The following is a 17,688-nucleotide window of genomic DNA, read 5'->3' as shown; positions in this document are numbered from 1 at the left end:
GAAGGGTGCAACAATGAATGAATGGAATCCCAAAATCTCTGTAGATGTTCATTGAAATGAAAAATAAACAACCTAAATTTAAAAAAAAATAATCTTTACCTGGGACATTGTACCATTTCGCTCCATTTGTTATTCCATGGGGAAAATATTCATTAGGATATATATTCTTGCATGGTCTACCTTGAAACATCTGGAAATTTTCCTGAAAAACAAACAAAAAATTTTTATAGTGAATGACTTCTAGCAATGTGGCTATTTAAACTTGATATTTCTAATTTTACCCTCAAAGAATACTCAAGATTGAATCTGGGATTAGTGAAAAAAGCAAGATGTAGATCAAGGCACATAGTTAGCTACTTTTTGTGTAAGGACGAGGAAAAGTAAGAATTTGTAATTCTCTTTGTACATTAAAAAAATGAACTAAAAGAATGTAAGAAAATAAAACTGACAACAAATAAGATGTGTGTAAAGGAGGAATGGGAAGCAGTGAGATCTTTTAAAGCATAGCTTTCTAAATATACTTTTTGAATACATGAATTTATTTACCTCTTTTAAAAAATAAAAGTCAAATGTTATCTATAAAAAATACTGAAGAGTTCTACAACCAGGAGTGGATAAAATAGATGAATGGGACCTTCTAAGAATTAAATCCCTTATGCCCATCCAATAACTTCTCCAACAGGGTAAAAAGGGAAGCCACACAATGACATATCAGATAAGGGACTTATATCTAGAATTTATAAAATACCTGAGCACCACAATAAGATCAAAGTAAATAACCCAATTGAAAAATGGGCACAGGATATGAACAGACACTTTACCAAAGAAGACATTCAGATGGCTAACAAACACATGAAGAAATGTTCAAAATCCCTAGCTCTAAGAGAGATGCAAATCAAAACAACTATGAGAAAAGAATAGCAAAATTTAACAGAACAGCTAACAACAAATGCTGGTGAGGTTGTGGACAAACAAACTGGAACCCTTATTCACTGTTGGTGGGAGTGTAAAATGGTGCAACCACTATGGAAGGCTGTATGGCACTTTCTCAAAAAGTTGGAAATAGAAATACTATTTTTTTTTAAATAGAAATACTATTTGATCAAGCAATTTCACTACTGGGAATTTACCCTAAAGAAACTGTAACTGCCACCCAAATACATATATGCACACCCATGGATATTGCAGCTTTGTTTGCAATAGCAAAGAGCTGGAAACAACCCAAGTGCCCATCAACAAACGAATGGACAGAGAAGCTCTGGTATATTCATACTATGGAATAGTATGCAGCATTGAAAAATAAGAAAGTAATGAAATATTATGCAAAATGGATGACCCTGGAGAACATTATGCTGAGTGAAATATCTCAGTCACAAAAGGATAAATATTGCACACTGCAATCCCACAGGTTCACGGTTCAAATCCAACAGATGCTCTGCTGAAGAAGGAAGGACAATCTCCTCCTGTACCAGTCAGATCTGATTTGATGGTACACACACACAAAAAATAATAAATTTTTTTAAAAAAGACAAATACTGCATAGGGCCACTGTTGTAAAATGGGACTGACATCAGCGTTGAGGTAAGACAGAAAAAAGGAGGGGAGGAATGATGTATACTGCATTGAAACAGATGAGGGAAAGAACTGTTTAAAAGGGACCTACGAATGGTTATTCTTGTCATTACAGAAGTCCAGAGTGAAGGTTGCATAGTGGAGTGGACTTGGGAGGAGGGACTGCAAAACAATGAAAGAGTTTTTCTTTTCAAGAAGAGTGAACTGCAGGTAGGGAGAAAAGTGCAACAATGAATGACTGGAAACCCTAAGTCTCCGTAAACTTTCATTAAAATTAATTTTAAAAAATACTGAAGAATTCCTTTATTACTTGTAATTTTAAGTATTAGAAAAATTAAGAATAAACTATGTCTCAGCACCACTCTCCTTAAATTTGCTCATATTCACACTTTCAAGAAGCTTAAAATCCAGAAAAGATCAAGATCTCACTCACACACAAATGTAGAGTATGCAGCTTTCCCTAGCTTCTCGAGAGATTGAGATGGCCCTTCTGTGCTCTGCACATCGGACAACAATTATTATCTCAATCTTCTTGGAATAAATCTCTAGTTTTACAACTACTCAGCTTATAATCTGATTCCTATGAGGTTCATGAGGTGAGGTTCATGTGTAGTTACCTTTTATGTTTTTTAGAAAAAGTATTTTCAATTAATAAGTCATTGATTGAACACAATTCTATCATTCAACCACTAACCTCATATCTGTTACCAGGGCCATATTTTCTAACTATCAACCAGTCTTTCTTTTTTATTTCCAACTTTCGCATTCTAGTCACCAATTATGATTCATGAATCTTGATTGCATGTTTGATCAATTTCAGAATGCAAAAGTTGGCAGAAATCCTCAATTTCTTCATCTTTGGCCTTAGAGTTTGACGCAAGTTTCTGTCATAGTTGCATTTGCAGGTTTTCCTTGTATACCTATCGACAGTATCTTAGCACTCACAGCACTACATTTCAGGATAAATCTTCAAATGTTCTTTTTGGACTATGCATGCAACACCATTCCCCTGCTACCTGTCATTCTCAGTATAATAGATCATGTGATTGCCTAATTAAAAATGGCCAATACCAGTCCATCTCAGCTCACTAATGCCTAGGAAGTTGATCTTTATGCTTTCTTTTTAATTGCTGACAACTCCCAACTTTCTTAGATTCATACATCTGACATACTATGTCCCAATCATTAATGGATAAATCCCAATTCTTAATGGATAATATTTTGTTCCAATTATTAATGGCTAATATCCCAATTATTAATGGATAACATTTTGTCCCAATTATTAATGGATGTTGTTGTTGTTGTTGAGTACCGTAGAATCAGAACCGACCCATTGCTGACTCTCCAGTATGTTTTGGGGTTTAATTTTTTATTTTATTAATAATTTTAATGAACATTTACAGAGAATTTGGATTTCCATTCATTCATTGCTGCATTTCTCCAGTAGGTTTTCAGAGGCAATTAGTCACATGAGAGGAAACTGCCCATACTTCTCCTGTGGAGCAGCTGGTGGCCTCAAACTTCATGGCTTTGGGATTGTAGGACAGCTTCTTGCTACTAGGCCACCAGAGCTCCCTTATTAATGGTTAATGTCTGAATGGATAGTGGATAATATCCCAATAGTTGAGGTAATTAATGGATAATGTCCCAATTATTGGGGGAAATTTAATGGATTTTGTCCCATTTTTAAACGGATTTTGTCCCAACTATTAATGGATAATGTCCCAATTGTTAATGGATAATAATTAAGAGATAATACAACCCTGATGCAGGTGTGCATCAGAGTTATATTCTTTCTCCATACCTATTTAATCTGTAGGTTGCACAAATAATTCAAGAAGCAGGACTGTATGAAAAAGAAATGTGGCATCAGGATTAGAGGAAGACTCGTCAACAATCTGTACTATGCAGATAGTACAACTTTGCTTGTAGAAAGTAAACATGAAACACTTACTGAAGAAGATTAAAGACAACAATTTCCAATATGGAGTACATTTCAACATCAAGAAAGCACTTCACCAACTGGACCAATCAATAGACAACATCATGGTAGACTGAGAATGGAGTGAAGTCGTCAACAACTTCATTATTCATCCACAACTAACATCCTTGGCAGTAGCAGTTAAGAAATCAAAGGATGTGTGGCATTGAACAAATCTGCTATCAAGGACCTCTTTAAAGTGCTAAAGAGCTGGGATATCAATTTAAAGACCAAGATATGCCTTCTCCAAGCCATGGCATTTCAATTGCTTTGTACACATTTGGAAGTTGTACAATGACTAAAGAAGACAACAGAACTGATGCCTTTGAATTGTGTGATGTTGGTAAAGAGTCCTGAATGTCCCATGGACTGTCAAGAGAACAAATCTGTCCTGGAGGAAGTGCAAATGGGGTGCTCCTTGGAGGCTAGAATGGTGAAACTTCATCTCACATACTTTGAGCAGTTTATCAGGAGGTGTCAGTCCTTGGAAAAAGACATCAAGCTGCGAAAGCATCAGCAAAAGAGAGGAAATCCTAAACAAGATGGAATAACAGTAACTGTAACAATGGGTTTCAGCATGGCAGAGATTAAGAAGATGGCACAGGATAGTGCAAGGTTTTCTCATTTGTTTTGTATCTCATGTTCCTAGGATTGTTAAGAATTGTAGTCAACTTGACAGCACCTAATGGCAGCAACAAACATCCAGTTTGTGGTATTTTGCTGTAACAGCTCAAAAAAACTATTATATGTAGACTAATTTAAAAGTTAGTTTTGGTGAACAGAAAGGTAAATAGATGATTAACAGATCAAATTGGCAAAATATGACCAAAGTCAAGGAAGACACTGAGAGGTATACAAGAATAAACGACTCTAACATGGAATCCTGCCAATAAGTAAACTATGACTCACAATGACCCAATGAATTCTAGATCAAAACCCTACCCTGTGCTGCCTTCATGATCTCTGCCATACTTAAGTCTACTGTTAGAGTCACTGTGCCATCCACCACATTGAGAGTCTTCCTCTTTTTTTCTCTTACTCTACTTTCCCCAGAATTGTCTTTTTCCAAAGATTGAGGTTTCCTAAAAATATGCCCATAGCATGTGAGAATGAAGTTGCACCATCCCTGCCTCTAAGGGGCAATATAGCTGCACTTTTTCCAAGACAGACTTGCTTGATCTTTTGGCAGTCCATACGATATTCAGTACTCTTTACTAGCATCACAACTGAAAGGCATAACTTCATTTGTCTATCTTACTTTCTGGCCAACCTTCACAAGTTTATGAAGCAACTGAGAGTATCATTACACTTTATGTCAACTACACTTTCATCTTTAAAATTTAGACAGCAAATTGCATTCTTGCTTTTTAGTACCTTAAAGAGGTCCCTGACAGCAGATTTACCCGATGCAACATATCCTTTGATTTCTTAACTGCTGCTGTCATGGATGACAACTGTGGATCCAATTGAAATGAAGTCATTGACAACTTCAGTCTTTTTTCTGTCTATAGATCCAATTGTGAAGAGTTTTTTTTCTGGATTGCTTTCTGAATATTGAGATGTAATCCATATTGAAGGCTGTAGTCTTTGATTTTCTTCAGTAAATATTTTAAATCTGCTTCAGTTTCTGCATAAAGGAGGCTATTGATGAGGCTTTCTCTAATCATGATGCCACATATTTTTCATATAGTCTAGTTTCTCAAATCTATTCTTGAGATGGATTTTAAATTCAAGTACAATACATTCAAAGTCATACTTTGGGTCATTATTAGTAAGCAGATGAATATTGTTGTTATGTGGTATTCTGTCAGAACCAACTCATACCTATTAGTTTTTGAGAGGTTGTGAACTGTATGGGAGATCTAATTACACTATGTTCAAGGTTCAAAGTGAGGTCAAAGTGTTGTTCAAAGTATGCTCAAAGTAAGAGGGAGAAATGTAGAAGCATAACCTCTAATGTTGCCTTAGAGGAATGATGGGAAGCTTAACTAAGAGGAAAGCACTTGACTTAAATCTTGTAGAATATCTGAGATATGTTTTTTCCCCCCAAAAGAAAAGATTCTTTTTGTATCTTATATTTAAATACAAGCTTACCTTCGAATAAGAAAGTGCTATTTGTTGAAACACAGCATCATCTGGTGATTTACTGTATGTTGCCACCCCCTGTTCATCATCATCATAAGGGTAGTTCACTACCAATGAACCTACAAAGGCAATGAGGAAAATATGTTATCTGCTTTCAGGAGGCTCATTAACATAAAATATAAGCTTAATAATGTTGAATATGTAAAACATCTCACAATGTGGATGAATTCTGAGGGCATTATGATGCATGAAAGAAAACACAAAAGGATAAATATTGTATGACACTATTATAAAAAGCAAAGAACAGATATGCTCAGAACGAAACATTCTTTGATGGTTACTGGAGAGAGGAAGAAAAGGAAGAGAGAATTACTAACTAGATGTTGTTGTTAGGTGCCATCGAGTAGAGTACAACTCATAGCAACCCTATGAACAAAAGATCTGAGCTGTGTTCTATCCTGTGGCATCCTCACACTTCCTGACACACAAGAACCCATTGCAGCAGTCACAGTAGACAAGAATTACATTGGTGAAGAGAAAGACAATATACAATATAAAAGATGTTAAACAAAACAACTACAGCAAAAGAAGACACTGAGGATATGAAAGAATAAACGACAACTATGGTAAATATTATTAATCTATGTAATCCTGCAACAGCAGTAATAACTAAAAATAATTTGTGAGTCATTTACATAGGTAAATATATGTAAGCTAAATAGGTGAGCGAGGTCATATTATGGGCATACACTTGTGTACACAGGTATGGTATTGAGCTATTCTGCATACATATTTCTAAGTGTTGCACATATACTTAGAGATGAATAACAGACATGTAGATTGACCCACTAGAGCTGAAGGTCAAGAACAGTGGTCATCCTCACAATATAAATGAACAAAATATAATGTAAATGAAGGACTGTATGGAACACAATATACATGCATTAAACACAATGTATATGAATGATAAAAATATTAATGGGGGGGAAGAACCAAACTCCTGGGATCTAGGTCAACTGGCAAAAACAGTTCATAATATTCCACATCTAATTCTGGTGAATGGTGTGTGGAGCTTTAAAAGCCCGAGACCAGCCATCTAAGAAGTATCTACTGGTCTCTTCCTACGTGGAACAAAGGAGAATGAAAAGAAACAAAAGATGATTCAAGGAAGCAATTAGTGTAAAGAACTAATGGTCTACATGAACCAGAGCCTTCCCTGAACTGAGACCAGAAGAAACAGACAGTGCCTGGCTGACACTACCCACCACTGTGACAAGACCACAATAGAAGGTTCTGATTAGAATGGGTAAAAAAAAAAAGCAAAAGCAAAACAAAATTCAAATGAAAAAACCAACAACAACATTGAGAGAGAAGACTCACTGGTCAGAAGAACTAGAGGAATCCCCAAGACAACTATCTTGAGACGATATTCCAACTTGAATTGGAAACACTCCTACACACCAATTTTCAGGCATATAGTAGATTGGATTGTAAATCAAACAGTAACAGTGAAAACTGTGCTCCTTAGAGCAATAAATGATATGGAAGCAAATGGTTAATAATGTACCCAAACCACAGACGAAAAAAATAGAGAAGGAGAAGGAAACCAGATAAATGAAAATGAGGAATTCAGCAAGGAAATAGGGAGAGTGGTGACATACTGCAGGGATTATAACAAATGATATAGAACAATGTGTGAACTATGGACTGTAAAACAAATTTACTATATAACTTTTCATCTAAGCAAAATAAAATGTTTTTAAAAAGTAAAAATTTCTGTTATAGACATACTATAAATTACACATATGGGTTTCCACAGTAAAAGTTACATCATATGACCCAAGGTAAAAAGAGGAATTCTTTAAAGCATATGCAACAACTATCAACTTCCTTTAAAAATAAGCTCTCCATTAGGCATAAAGCAGTTAAGAGTTGTCACAAGCAAAAGACTGAGCTACATACACAATAAATCTCCAACTGTATGATTAAACTCTTTTCTTCCTATTAGTGCACTTGTTTTCATTTGTTCATGTCCTTTGATCCTACCTACTACTGAGACATTTATCTTTGCCCCTTTTTTTTAAAATGCCACTTTACAGAAATGAAAGCAAAGGAAAAACTTCAGCTTAAATTTTGATGTTTTGATGAAGTAACCTTGTGATGACAAACATTAGTAAACATTCACAGAAAAAAATAAACACTTCTTTAAAAAACAAATATGAAGAATCATTCTCATCCTATTTCCCAAAATAGTAACTATGCTGTAATACTTCTTAGATAAATTTCTCAGAAATATTTTACTTCCATGAGTCCAGGACTCAAATCCAAAGAACTATTCAGAAAAAAAGGCAACACAGAAACAATACTTAAAAAAAAAGAAAAAAAGAATACTAAATCTCAGATGGCTAATTTTCTAAATAAAAGAGTATTTCAACCAGTTATTTTAAAAGTAATGACAACATACACAAATAAAACAAGCAACAAAAAAAAGAGATACAGTGAATTTAAAAATGAATTACTTTTATGTCTTTCTTGAAGAATATTATTAAGAACAGTAAAAGACACCTACAGAATGGAAGAAAAGATTTGCAAACCATGTATCTGGTAAGGGTCTAATTTCTAAAACACACAAAGAGCACTTGTAACATAAGAACAAAATAATCCAATTTAAACAAAATTATCAAGGCCTTGAATGATTTTTTCCAAAGAAAATGGCACATAAAAAGATATTCAACATTAATTGTTGTTGGTCCTGGTGAGTAAATGATAACTCATAGGGACGCTATGAACAACAGATCTGCATACTGTTCTATCCTTTGCCATCCTCACACTCTCTGACACACTCAAGCCAATTGCTGCAGTCACTGTGTCAACTCTTCTGGTTGAGGGTCTTCCTCTCCTTCACCATCCCTCTACCTTTCCAAGCAGGCTGTTGTTCTCCAATGAAATGCCTCTCCTAGCAAAATGCCCAAAGTATGTGAGATGAAGCTTCATCAATCTTGCCTCTAAGGAGCACTTTAGAAGCAACTTCTTCTAGATGTATCTGCTTGTTCTCTCTCTCTCTCTCTCTGTGTGTGTGTACCATCAGATCAGATCTGACTGGTACAGGAGACTGTCCCTCCTCCAGCAGAGCATCGGGTGGATTCGAACTGTGAGCCTCTGGGATTGTACTGCAGCCTCTTGCCACTAAGCCACCAGAGCTCCCTTTACATATGTTTGTTCTTTTGGCACTCCTTGGGATATTCAGTACTCTTCTCCAACAACACAGTTCAAAGTTATCAATTCTTCTGTCATTCTTACTCATTTTCCAGCTCTCAGCAGCACAGCAAGTGATTAAATGACAAGAGCCTAAATCAAGTGCACCTTAGTCCTCAAACTAACATCACTGTTCCTCAATAATTTTGGGAGGTTCTTGACTGCAGGAAAATGCAATCAAAGCCAAAAGTAGGATCATACTCACTGTTGCGAGGTCCTGTCAAGTTGGGTACGACCCATAGCAAAGCAATCCCATAAACAAAGGTTCTGAATCATGTCCTATCTTCACACTTCCTGACACGAGCCCATTGCAGCAGTCACCGCTGTCAACACACTTGGTCAAGGCTCTTGCTCTCCTGCGCCTGTCCTTCACCTTTCCAAGCATCATGTCCCTCTCTAGAATACAGCCTCTCTTAGCAACATCGCCCAAAGTATGAGAAACAAAGCCTCATCATCTTTACTGTAGAGCACTCTGGCTACACCTTCTCGAAGACATATTTGTTTGTTCTTTTGGCTAACGCCATGGGACATTCAGCTCTTTTCTCCAACATCACAGCTCAAAGGCTTCAATTCTTCTTCTGCTATCCTTACTCGCTGTCCAGCTCTCTGATGCATAGCCAAGTGATTGGAAAGATCATGGCTTGAATCAGACACACTTTAGTCCTCAAACTGACATCATTACTCCCCAATAATTTGGAGAGACTCCTAACTGCAGACATTGCCATTGCAATATATCTACTGATAATTTTTTAAAAATGGAAAATAGTACATAGTTGGGAATAAACAGAGAAACTGGAATTTTAGTATATTGCTAGTGGTAATATTCAAAATGGTACTGACACCATGCAATACAACTTGGCAGTTCTTAAAAAAGCTAAAAATGGATCTTTTCCCCCCACATTGTTGTTTGGCGCAGATGAGCTGGCTCCAACTCACAGCTGTACAACAGAATAAAGCACTGCCTGATCCTGTGCTTGCCTCACAATCTCTGCCTAATTAAGCCCATTGTTCCAACCATGTGTCAGTCCATCTTCATGAAGTCTTCTTTTCACTAATCTTCTACTTTTCCAAGCATGATGTCCTTCCTTCCCTGATAACATGCCCAAAGTATGCTTCTATTCTTTGGCAGTTTATGAGATAGTCAATATTCTCCACCAAGTGATAAATTATTCTTTGGTTTTCCTTATTCATTAACTTTCACATGCACATGAAGTGACTGAAAATATCATGGCTTAGGTCAGTCCCACTTTAGTTTTTAAAGTGACAGCCTCACTCTTTAGCACTTTAGAGAGGTCACTGGCAGCAGATTTGCCTATTAATACCCTGTTTAACATCTTGACTGTTGTTTCTGTGGGTGCTAATTTTGGACTCATGTAAAATGAAAGCACTGACAACATCAATCTTTTCTCCCTTTGTCATGATGTTATTAATTGATGTAGTTGTCATGCTATTTGCTTTCTTTATGTTGACATGCAATCCATGAAATCCACTGAAAACTATGGTTGTTGAGTTCCATCAGTAAATGCTTCTGATGTACATTCAAAAGAGTAAAAATTAGTTCTCAAAGAAATACATATTTATAGATGCATGTTTGTAGCAAATCTATTCACAATAGTCAGAAGGTGGAAAGTGCCTAAATGTTCAACAAGAGTTTAAAAATTAGTGGTATGCACATACAATGGCACAAACAAGAATGGTTTATGGATACATGCTACCATATGGAGGAGCCAAAAAAAACATTAAGTCAGAGAAACCAGGCAGAAACGGTCACAGATTTAATGAATCCATTTACAGGAAATATTCAGGACAGATAAATTCACAGAGATAGAAGGCAGATTGTTGGTTTCCAAGTACTGGGAATAAGGACTAATTACCTAATGGGTTTCTATGATGGGAGATAAAAATGTTTTGAAATGACAAAGAGGCAATGGTTGCACAACACTGTGAATGTACTATGTGCCTCAGTTGTTCACATTAAAATGGTTAATTTCATGCTATATGAATTTTACCTTGATATTAAAAAAAGTATAAAAATTTATAAAAGGAATCTTTCTTTTCTCTACATTCTTTCAAAATGCCTTTAAAATAGTTAAGTTGGCAGCAAAGAAATCCTCTTTTAAATTTCTTTGCCAAGATTTCAAAACCCATTTATAGATTTTTAAGATGAAAAAGCAAATTATATCATGGAAAGAAACCTAACTGACTGAGAATGCCTGTCTTCTGCTGTGTAAAACATGTGAATTTCTTTCACTATCATGCAACAGGTGTTAAATTTTCAGATTTAGACAATGAAAAATGAACCTCATTCTCAAGGATTTTTTTAAATCTCAAAAAGAAAATTATTTTCCATCAAATATGGCACTAAAAACTTATGATACCATGAAGAAAACAAAACAAGCTATATTTTACCAACCAGGTTGTAATGTCCTAATTCTTAGTGTTAAAAAAAACGAGCTTTGTGGTTGTTTTGTTGTGTACTGTAGAATCAGATCCTAATGGCACAGGAGGAGACTGCCCCCTTTTCTGCAGAGGAGCATCTGGTGGATTCAAACTGCTGCCTTCAGGATTGTGCAGGTTCTTGCCACTAGGCCACCAGACCTCCTAAAAGGGCTAACTTTAAACAAAGTCCATGATTATCAGTTGCAGTTTTTCCATTAATGGCAAGCTTGCAAAGTAACTTTTAGAGATTCTCAATTTACTTTTTTAAAAAAAATTTGGACCACTTTTAATTTTACTTATGCTAGTTTATTTACATAAGGCTGGTTTCAGAAGGGGTCGTGGTACTAGAGATATTGTAGCTGATGTTAGATGGATCTTGGCTGAAAGCAGGGAATACCAGAGGAATGTCTATCTGTGTTTCATTGACTATGCAAAGGCATTTGACTGTGTAGATCATAACAAACGGTGGCTGACTCTGAGAAGAATGGGAATCCCAGAACGCTTGATCGTTCTAATGGAAAACTTATACTTGGACCAGGAGGCAGTCGTCAGAACAGAGCAAGGGAACACTGCATCGTTCAAAATTGGGAAGGGTGTACGCCAGGGATGCATCCTATCTCCATACCTTTTCAACCTATATGCAGAACAGATTATCCGGGAGGCTGGGCTCTATGAGGAGAAATGTGGGGTCAGGATTGGTGGACGACGATTTATCAACAACCTGCGTTATGCGGATGACACAACCCTGCTTGCTGAAACTGAGGAGGACCTGAAGCACCTGCTGCAGAGTGTCAAGGACTGCAGCCTACAATATGGATTGAGGCTCAATGTCAAGAAGACAAAGATTCTCACCACCGGACCAATTGGCAGCAACAGGATGGATGGTGAAGAGATTGAGATTGTACACAGCTTTAGTTTGCTTGGCTCCATAGTCAACAGTCTTGGCACCAGCAGCCAGGAAATTAAAAGGCGCATTGCCATGGGAAAGTCTGCTGTTAGGGAACTTTCCAAAGTGCTGAAGAGCAGTGGTGTCTCTCTGGAGACTAAGGTGCGTCTGATACAGGCCATGGTCTTTGCAATCACCTGTTATGCATCAGAGAGTTGGACAATGACCAAAGAGGATAGAAGGAGAATTGATGCCTTTGAGCTGTGGTGCTGGAGAAGAGTATTGAGAATACCATGGACTGCTAGGAAAACAAATAGATTTGTCCTGGAGAGGGTTAAACCGGGTGGCTCCTTGAAGGCAAGGATTCTGAGGCTCCGTCTAACTCACTTTGGACATGTAGTGAGGAGAGACCGGTCCTTAGAGAGGGACATCATGCTTGGGAGGGTGGAGGGACGGCGCAGGAGAGGAAGGCCCTCTATGAGGTGGATTGATTCAGTGACTGGGATAATTGGGATGGTAGTGTCAGAGACAGTGCGATTGGCACTGGACAGAGTGGAGTTTAGGGCTGTTGTACATAGGGTCACTATGAGTCACAGGCGATTCGATGGCACATAACAACAACAACAAGTTTATTTACAAAGTTCAAATACATTGTTTTTCCACACTGGATATTTCCCATTTTCTTCATAGAACCCCACCAAATTGTGTCACCTTATGATTAACCAACCATCCTGCCCACCCCGGCCCATCCTCTCCTCTCTGCTTCCACTCTGCCCCTGCCTTGGATCCTCATACTCATTTTACAAAAATAGTTTTGTACAGTATTTGTTCTTATGGGGCTGAGATTAGTTCATGCAGCATAATGCTCTCCAGTCCCTCCCAAGTTAGGTAGTAATTTACAAAATCATTGTTCCTGCACGCTGCATAGTATTCCACTGTGTAAATGTACCATAATTTCTCAACCCATTTGTGGTTGGACAACTAGGCTGTTTAACACATTCTTGTGATGGTCAATGATACTACTATGAACAGTGATGTGCAAGTTCTCATTTTCTTGGGGTATATTACAAGCAATGGAATAGGCGGAATTTCTATGTTCAGGTTTTTGAGGAAGCACCAAACTGACTTCCTGAGTCGTTGTACCATTTTATAATCCCACCAACAATGTATAAGAGTTCCTATCTCGCCGCACTCCAAAATTTACTACTTGCTGTCCTGTTAAACTTTGCCAGTGCTACTGGAGTGAGATGGTACCACAATGAGGTGAAAATTCTATCCACATCTTTTACCCATTTTGTAATTGGGTTATCAGTCTTTTTCTTATGGAGGCCCTGTTGTTGTTAAGTGCCATCAAGTTGTAGGTGAGTGGAGGCCCTGTAGGATTCTGTAAATTTTTGTTATGAGGTATTGTCAAATGTTTGCTCCCAGTGGTAGTTTTTCAATTTACTTCTTTATTTCAATATCCACAGGTGTACTGTCTGTCATTATAGTATTGTTGTTGTCATGTGCCATCAAGTCAAGTATGACTCACAGTGACTCGATGAACAACAGATCTTAACCCTGTCTATTCTGTGCCATTCTCGCAATCTCTGACACATTCAAGCTCACAGCTGCAAGTCCTTGTGTCAATCTACCTGGGTAAGGGTCTTCCTCTCCTTCACCAACCCTCCACCTTCCCAAGTACGATGTCTCTTTCCAAGGAATAATTTCTTGTAGCAACATGCTCAAAGGATGTGTGATGAAGCAGTGGGGTTAATAATCAACATGCCATCACATCTCAGCTGTGACACTTCTTTCTAACATCCAAAGAGGTATAATTTAAAAAAATGTCAACACTAAGTTTCTTCCCATTGACCCATCATCTATATTGTTTTTTGCTTCTTTTATTTTTAACAACCTTATTGAGGTATAATTTCATACAATCCATCCATTTAAAATTCATAATTCAGTGATTTTTAGTATATTCACATGATTGCATAACTACTGGATTCTAGAAAATTTTCATCATTCCGAAGTGAAACTTCATAGTATCTTCCATTACTACTAGTTCCTGCCAAAGGAAACAATTTTTTTCCAGGCTTGTTTATTCTGAACAGTTCACAGAAATGAAATAACAGAATATGCTGTGGTCTCTTATGATTGGCTTCTTTAACTTAACCTATTTTTATGGTTCATCCACACTGGCTCCTTGAGAGAAAGAGGGTGGTTTCCCCATGTGTGATTTCCAGCCTTGGAAACCACTTGGAGGATCATCTAAGGGTTGGTTCCAATTTAACAGCTCAGCTCTGTATATGTGTGTGTATCAGAGAGAGAGAAAATGAGTGAGATGGAAAGCAAAAGAGAGACAGATACACACATACACCACACACTGTATGACTATAACACACTTTAATCATTCATTCATTCATCAACTGGACAATTCATCAAGTGGTTGTTGTACTTTTTAGCTTATATACAATGCTACTGTGAACATTTACATATAAGCTTTTGTATGAACATGCTTTCACTTTTTTTGTGCATTAACACCTTCATGCTTATCCACAACAACAATGAGACTTCATGATGCTTTTGTCTTATTCAACTGATCCATCCTGTTGAGTTATATAGGGTTGTATGAACTCAGACATTTCATGAGAATGAAGTCACTATGTTGCAGTTAAGAAGACGGCAAGTAGAAGAAAATAATAAAATAGGAACTTACAGAAAGAGTTTATTGAACTTTAGGGTGAAAACTGGGATGGACATTTGGATCTGTTGGCTTGTTGCTAAATTCCCCATGCAAGGCATCAATACAGAATACTTATGAGATATAAATATAAAATACTTGAATTATTATCAGAGAGAGACAGACTAGGGAAAGGCAGAGAAAGAGGGAGGAAAAAGAGTCAAGAGAATTGACCTAAAAAGTAATCAGAACAGATTTTTATCATTGTCAGCCATAAAAGCAATACAGAACACTTATAAGAAAGCTTAAGCCTTTAGACACTTAAAATTCTGCCAGTATTTTCAAATGTTCTCATGAGAAAATAATCAGTGAAATAAAAAGTTGCCATACCTCCATGCAGATTTGCTGACAGTACGAATGGATATGCCTTCATCCAGCTCATAACAGCAATAGTCTCTGGTTGGGCAGGATCTGTGATCTGAACAAACTGGTCTGGGAAATTTCGGTTTAGGTCAAAGTTGTTGCTGTTGTTTCTGCCAATTACGCTCAATGAATCTCCTATACGGTGACAGGAATCACATTTAAGCCATGTTTCACTTAAACTGTAATCTAATACATGTAACTTCAGCTGTTCTAACTCAAAGACAAGTGTGAACACTTCAAGCTTTCCTATGACTGATCACACTATGATTAAAATGCACAGTTCCCCCACACTGTACAAATGAAAAATCAGCACCTTCTAGACTTTTGAAGAGAAAAGTTAAACCTTTATACTTCTGCTTCTACTGTTTATATACTCTGAAGAAAAAGGAAATCTATTTTAATGAGTTATATTATTGTTTAATTGTCAACAGTCCACTTACATGATCAAAATGCTGAGTGAGAATTACTGATTCACTATATTGGTATGTTGTTATGTACTATCAAGTCTGAGCTAACCCATCGCTGACTCTCTAGCAGGTTTTCAAAGGCAGTAAACTGTGCGAGACTTCCCATATTTCTCCCACTGAGCAGCTGGTAGAGTCAAACTGTGTGTTTTCGGGTTGGCAGCTCCTTACCACAGGCAACCAGAGCTCCTTCCATTGGTATATACGTCACTAAAATTTCGTAGAGACCAAATAAAGAGGGGGGGAAACCTGTGGTAAATTTAATAATTAAAAAAAAAAGTAAAGCTGGCTGAAACACAGTTGGAAGTTTTAACCAGACAGAAGAAAAAGGGTTTGACTTGTGCTTAACTAGAATTATTTCATTTTAAATAGGGAGCTTTACTGTTGTTAGAGGGACCACTGGCGGCTTAGTGGTAAGGAGTTGTGATGCCAATCCAAATGCATGTTGTTCTAACCCACAAGCTGCTCTGTGGGAGAAAAAGAGGCAATCTCCTTTCATGTGATTTGTTGTTATGTACCTTTGAGTAGCTTGTTACTCATAGGGACTTATGTACAACAGCTCTGAATCCTGCTCTATTTCTGTTGTTGTTACATGCCATCAGGTCGCCTGCAATTCACAGAGACCCTAGGTACAATAGCCCTAACCCTTGTTCTAGCCTGTGCCAATATTATTGCCTCTGACACACCTACCCCAATTACCCCAGTCACTGAATCAATCCATCTCATCGAGGGTCTTCCTCTCCTGCTTTGTCCCGCCACCCTTCCAAGCATGATGTCCCTCTCCAAGGACTGGTTCCTCCTTGCAACATGCCCAAAGTATGTCTGATGGAGTTTCAGAATCTTTGCCTCCAAGAAGCAGCCTGTTTCACCTTCTCCAGCACGAACCTGTTTTCTGACTCTAAAAAACCTGCTGGAGGGTCAGCTATGAATAAGTTCCAACTTGACATTACACAACAGCAACTGTTGATGATACAGGAGGTCTGGTAGCCTAGTATACAGGGAGTTACACTGTTAACCCAAAGGCATGCCTCTGCCAATTCAAATCCACAATATTTCTGTAGGAGAAAGACAGGAAATCTATTCTCCATGCAACTTACAGCATTGGAAAATCTGCTGTAGGCTCAGTCAGGTGTAAGTTGCTTCCAAATCAACAGTAATGAGTATGTGTCATAATGAAAAAACAGTGCAGCCAAATAAAGAAAACATTACCAAAGGGTACACAGGGTAAATATTTAGCTCCACCTTTCAGAAAGGTCTGGTGAAGAATGTAGAAGGGGTCCTTAAGGAAAGAATCTGAATGATAAGGGTTACCCTGAGCCTACTTGTTGAAGAAAAATGACTATACCATGGGTTGCCAAAAGAACAAACAAATTTGTCTTGAAAGAAGTGAAAGTCAGAGTATTCCTTGGAAGTGAAGATGGTCAGACTTGGTTTCATGTACTTTTGGGCATGTTATCAGGAGGAATCAGTTCCTGGAGAAAGATATGTGTGGGAGAAAGTCAGTGAAAAAAGAGGAAGACCTTCAATGAGATAGTGGCACAGTAGCTTCAACAATGGGCTCAAACACAAAAGCAACTGTAAGGACAGTGCAGGACTGGGCAGTGTTTCACAGTGAACTGACTTGATGGCTCCTAACAACATCAACTTGTTGAAGATGGGTTCTTGGTATTAAGGAGCAGTTGAGTTCCTATTGGACAAGACTTTAAAAGTGATAGATCTCTTGCAATGCAACACAAAAATAAAAATATATACAGTCTATTTATCATAAAAAAAAAGTGATAGATCATGTAGTTGCACACTGTGGTACCTTTTCTACTCTCCTAGGTTGAGAAAAAAAGAATTCTAACTCTTCCTAATGTCCAGTAACATAGCAGTATTAAAATATATATGAGGAGTACAACTAACAGTTAAGACAGAA

The 17,688-nt window shown here is 37.4% G+C and overlaps 1 protein-coding gene across 1 annotated transcript in view; it reads right to left on the bottom strand.

The window, feature by feature from the left end:
* Positions 1 to 17,688, bottom strand: part of CPD (carboxypeptidase D) — a 98,510-nt gene that overhangs the window by 29,645 nt on the left and 51,177 nt on the right. Inside the window, exons 7-9 of the mRNA XM_006890993.1 lie at positions 15,274 to 15,441; positions 5,648 to 5,757; positions 100 to 202 (exon numbers count right to left, since the gene is read on the bottom strand). Of these exons, the coding sequence (XP_006891055.1) occupies positions 100 to 202; positions 5,648 to 5,757; positions 15,274 to 15,441 (381 nt within the window). The remainder of the gene's footprint in view (positions 1 to 99; positions 203 to 5,647; positions 5,758 to 15,273; positions 15,442 to 17,688) is intronic.

This window comes from Elephantulus edwardii, unplaced genomic scaffold (assembly GCF_000299155.1).
Source record: "Elephantulus edwardii isolate Elephantulus edwardi_28Jun2011 unplaced genomic scaffold, EleEdw1.0 scaffold00094, whole genome shotgun sequence".
Taxonomy (NCBI): Eukaryota; Metazoa; Chordata; class Mammalia; order Macroscelidea; family Macroscelididae; genus Elephantulus; species Elephantulus edwardii.
This window is presented reverse-complemented; position numbering and strand designations above follow the sequence as displayed.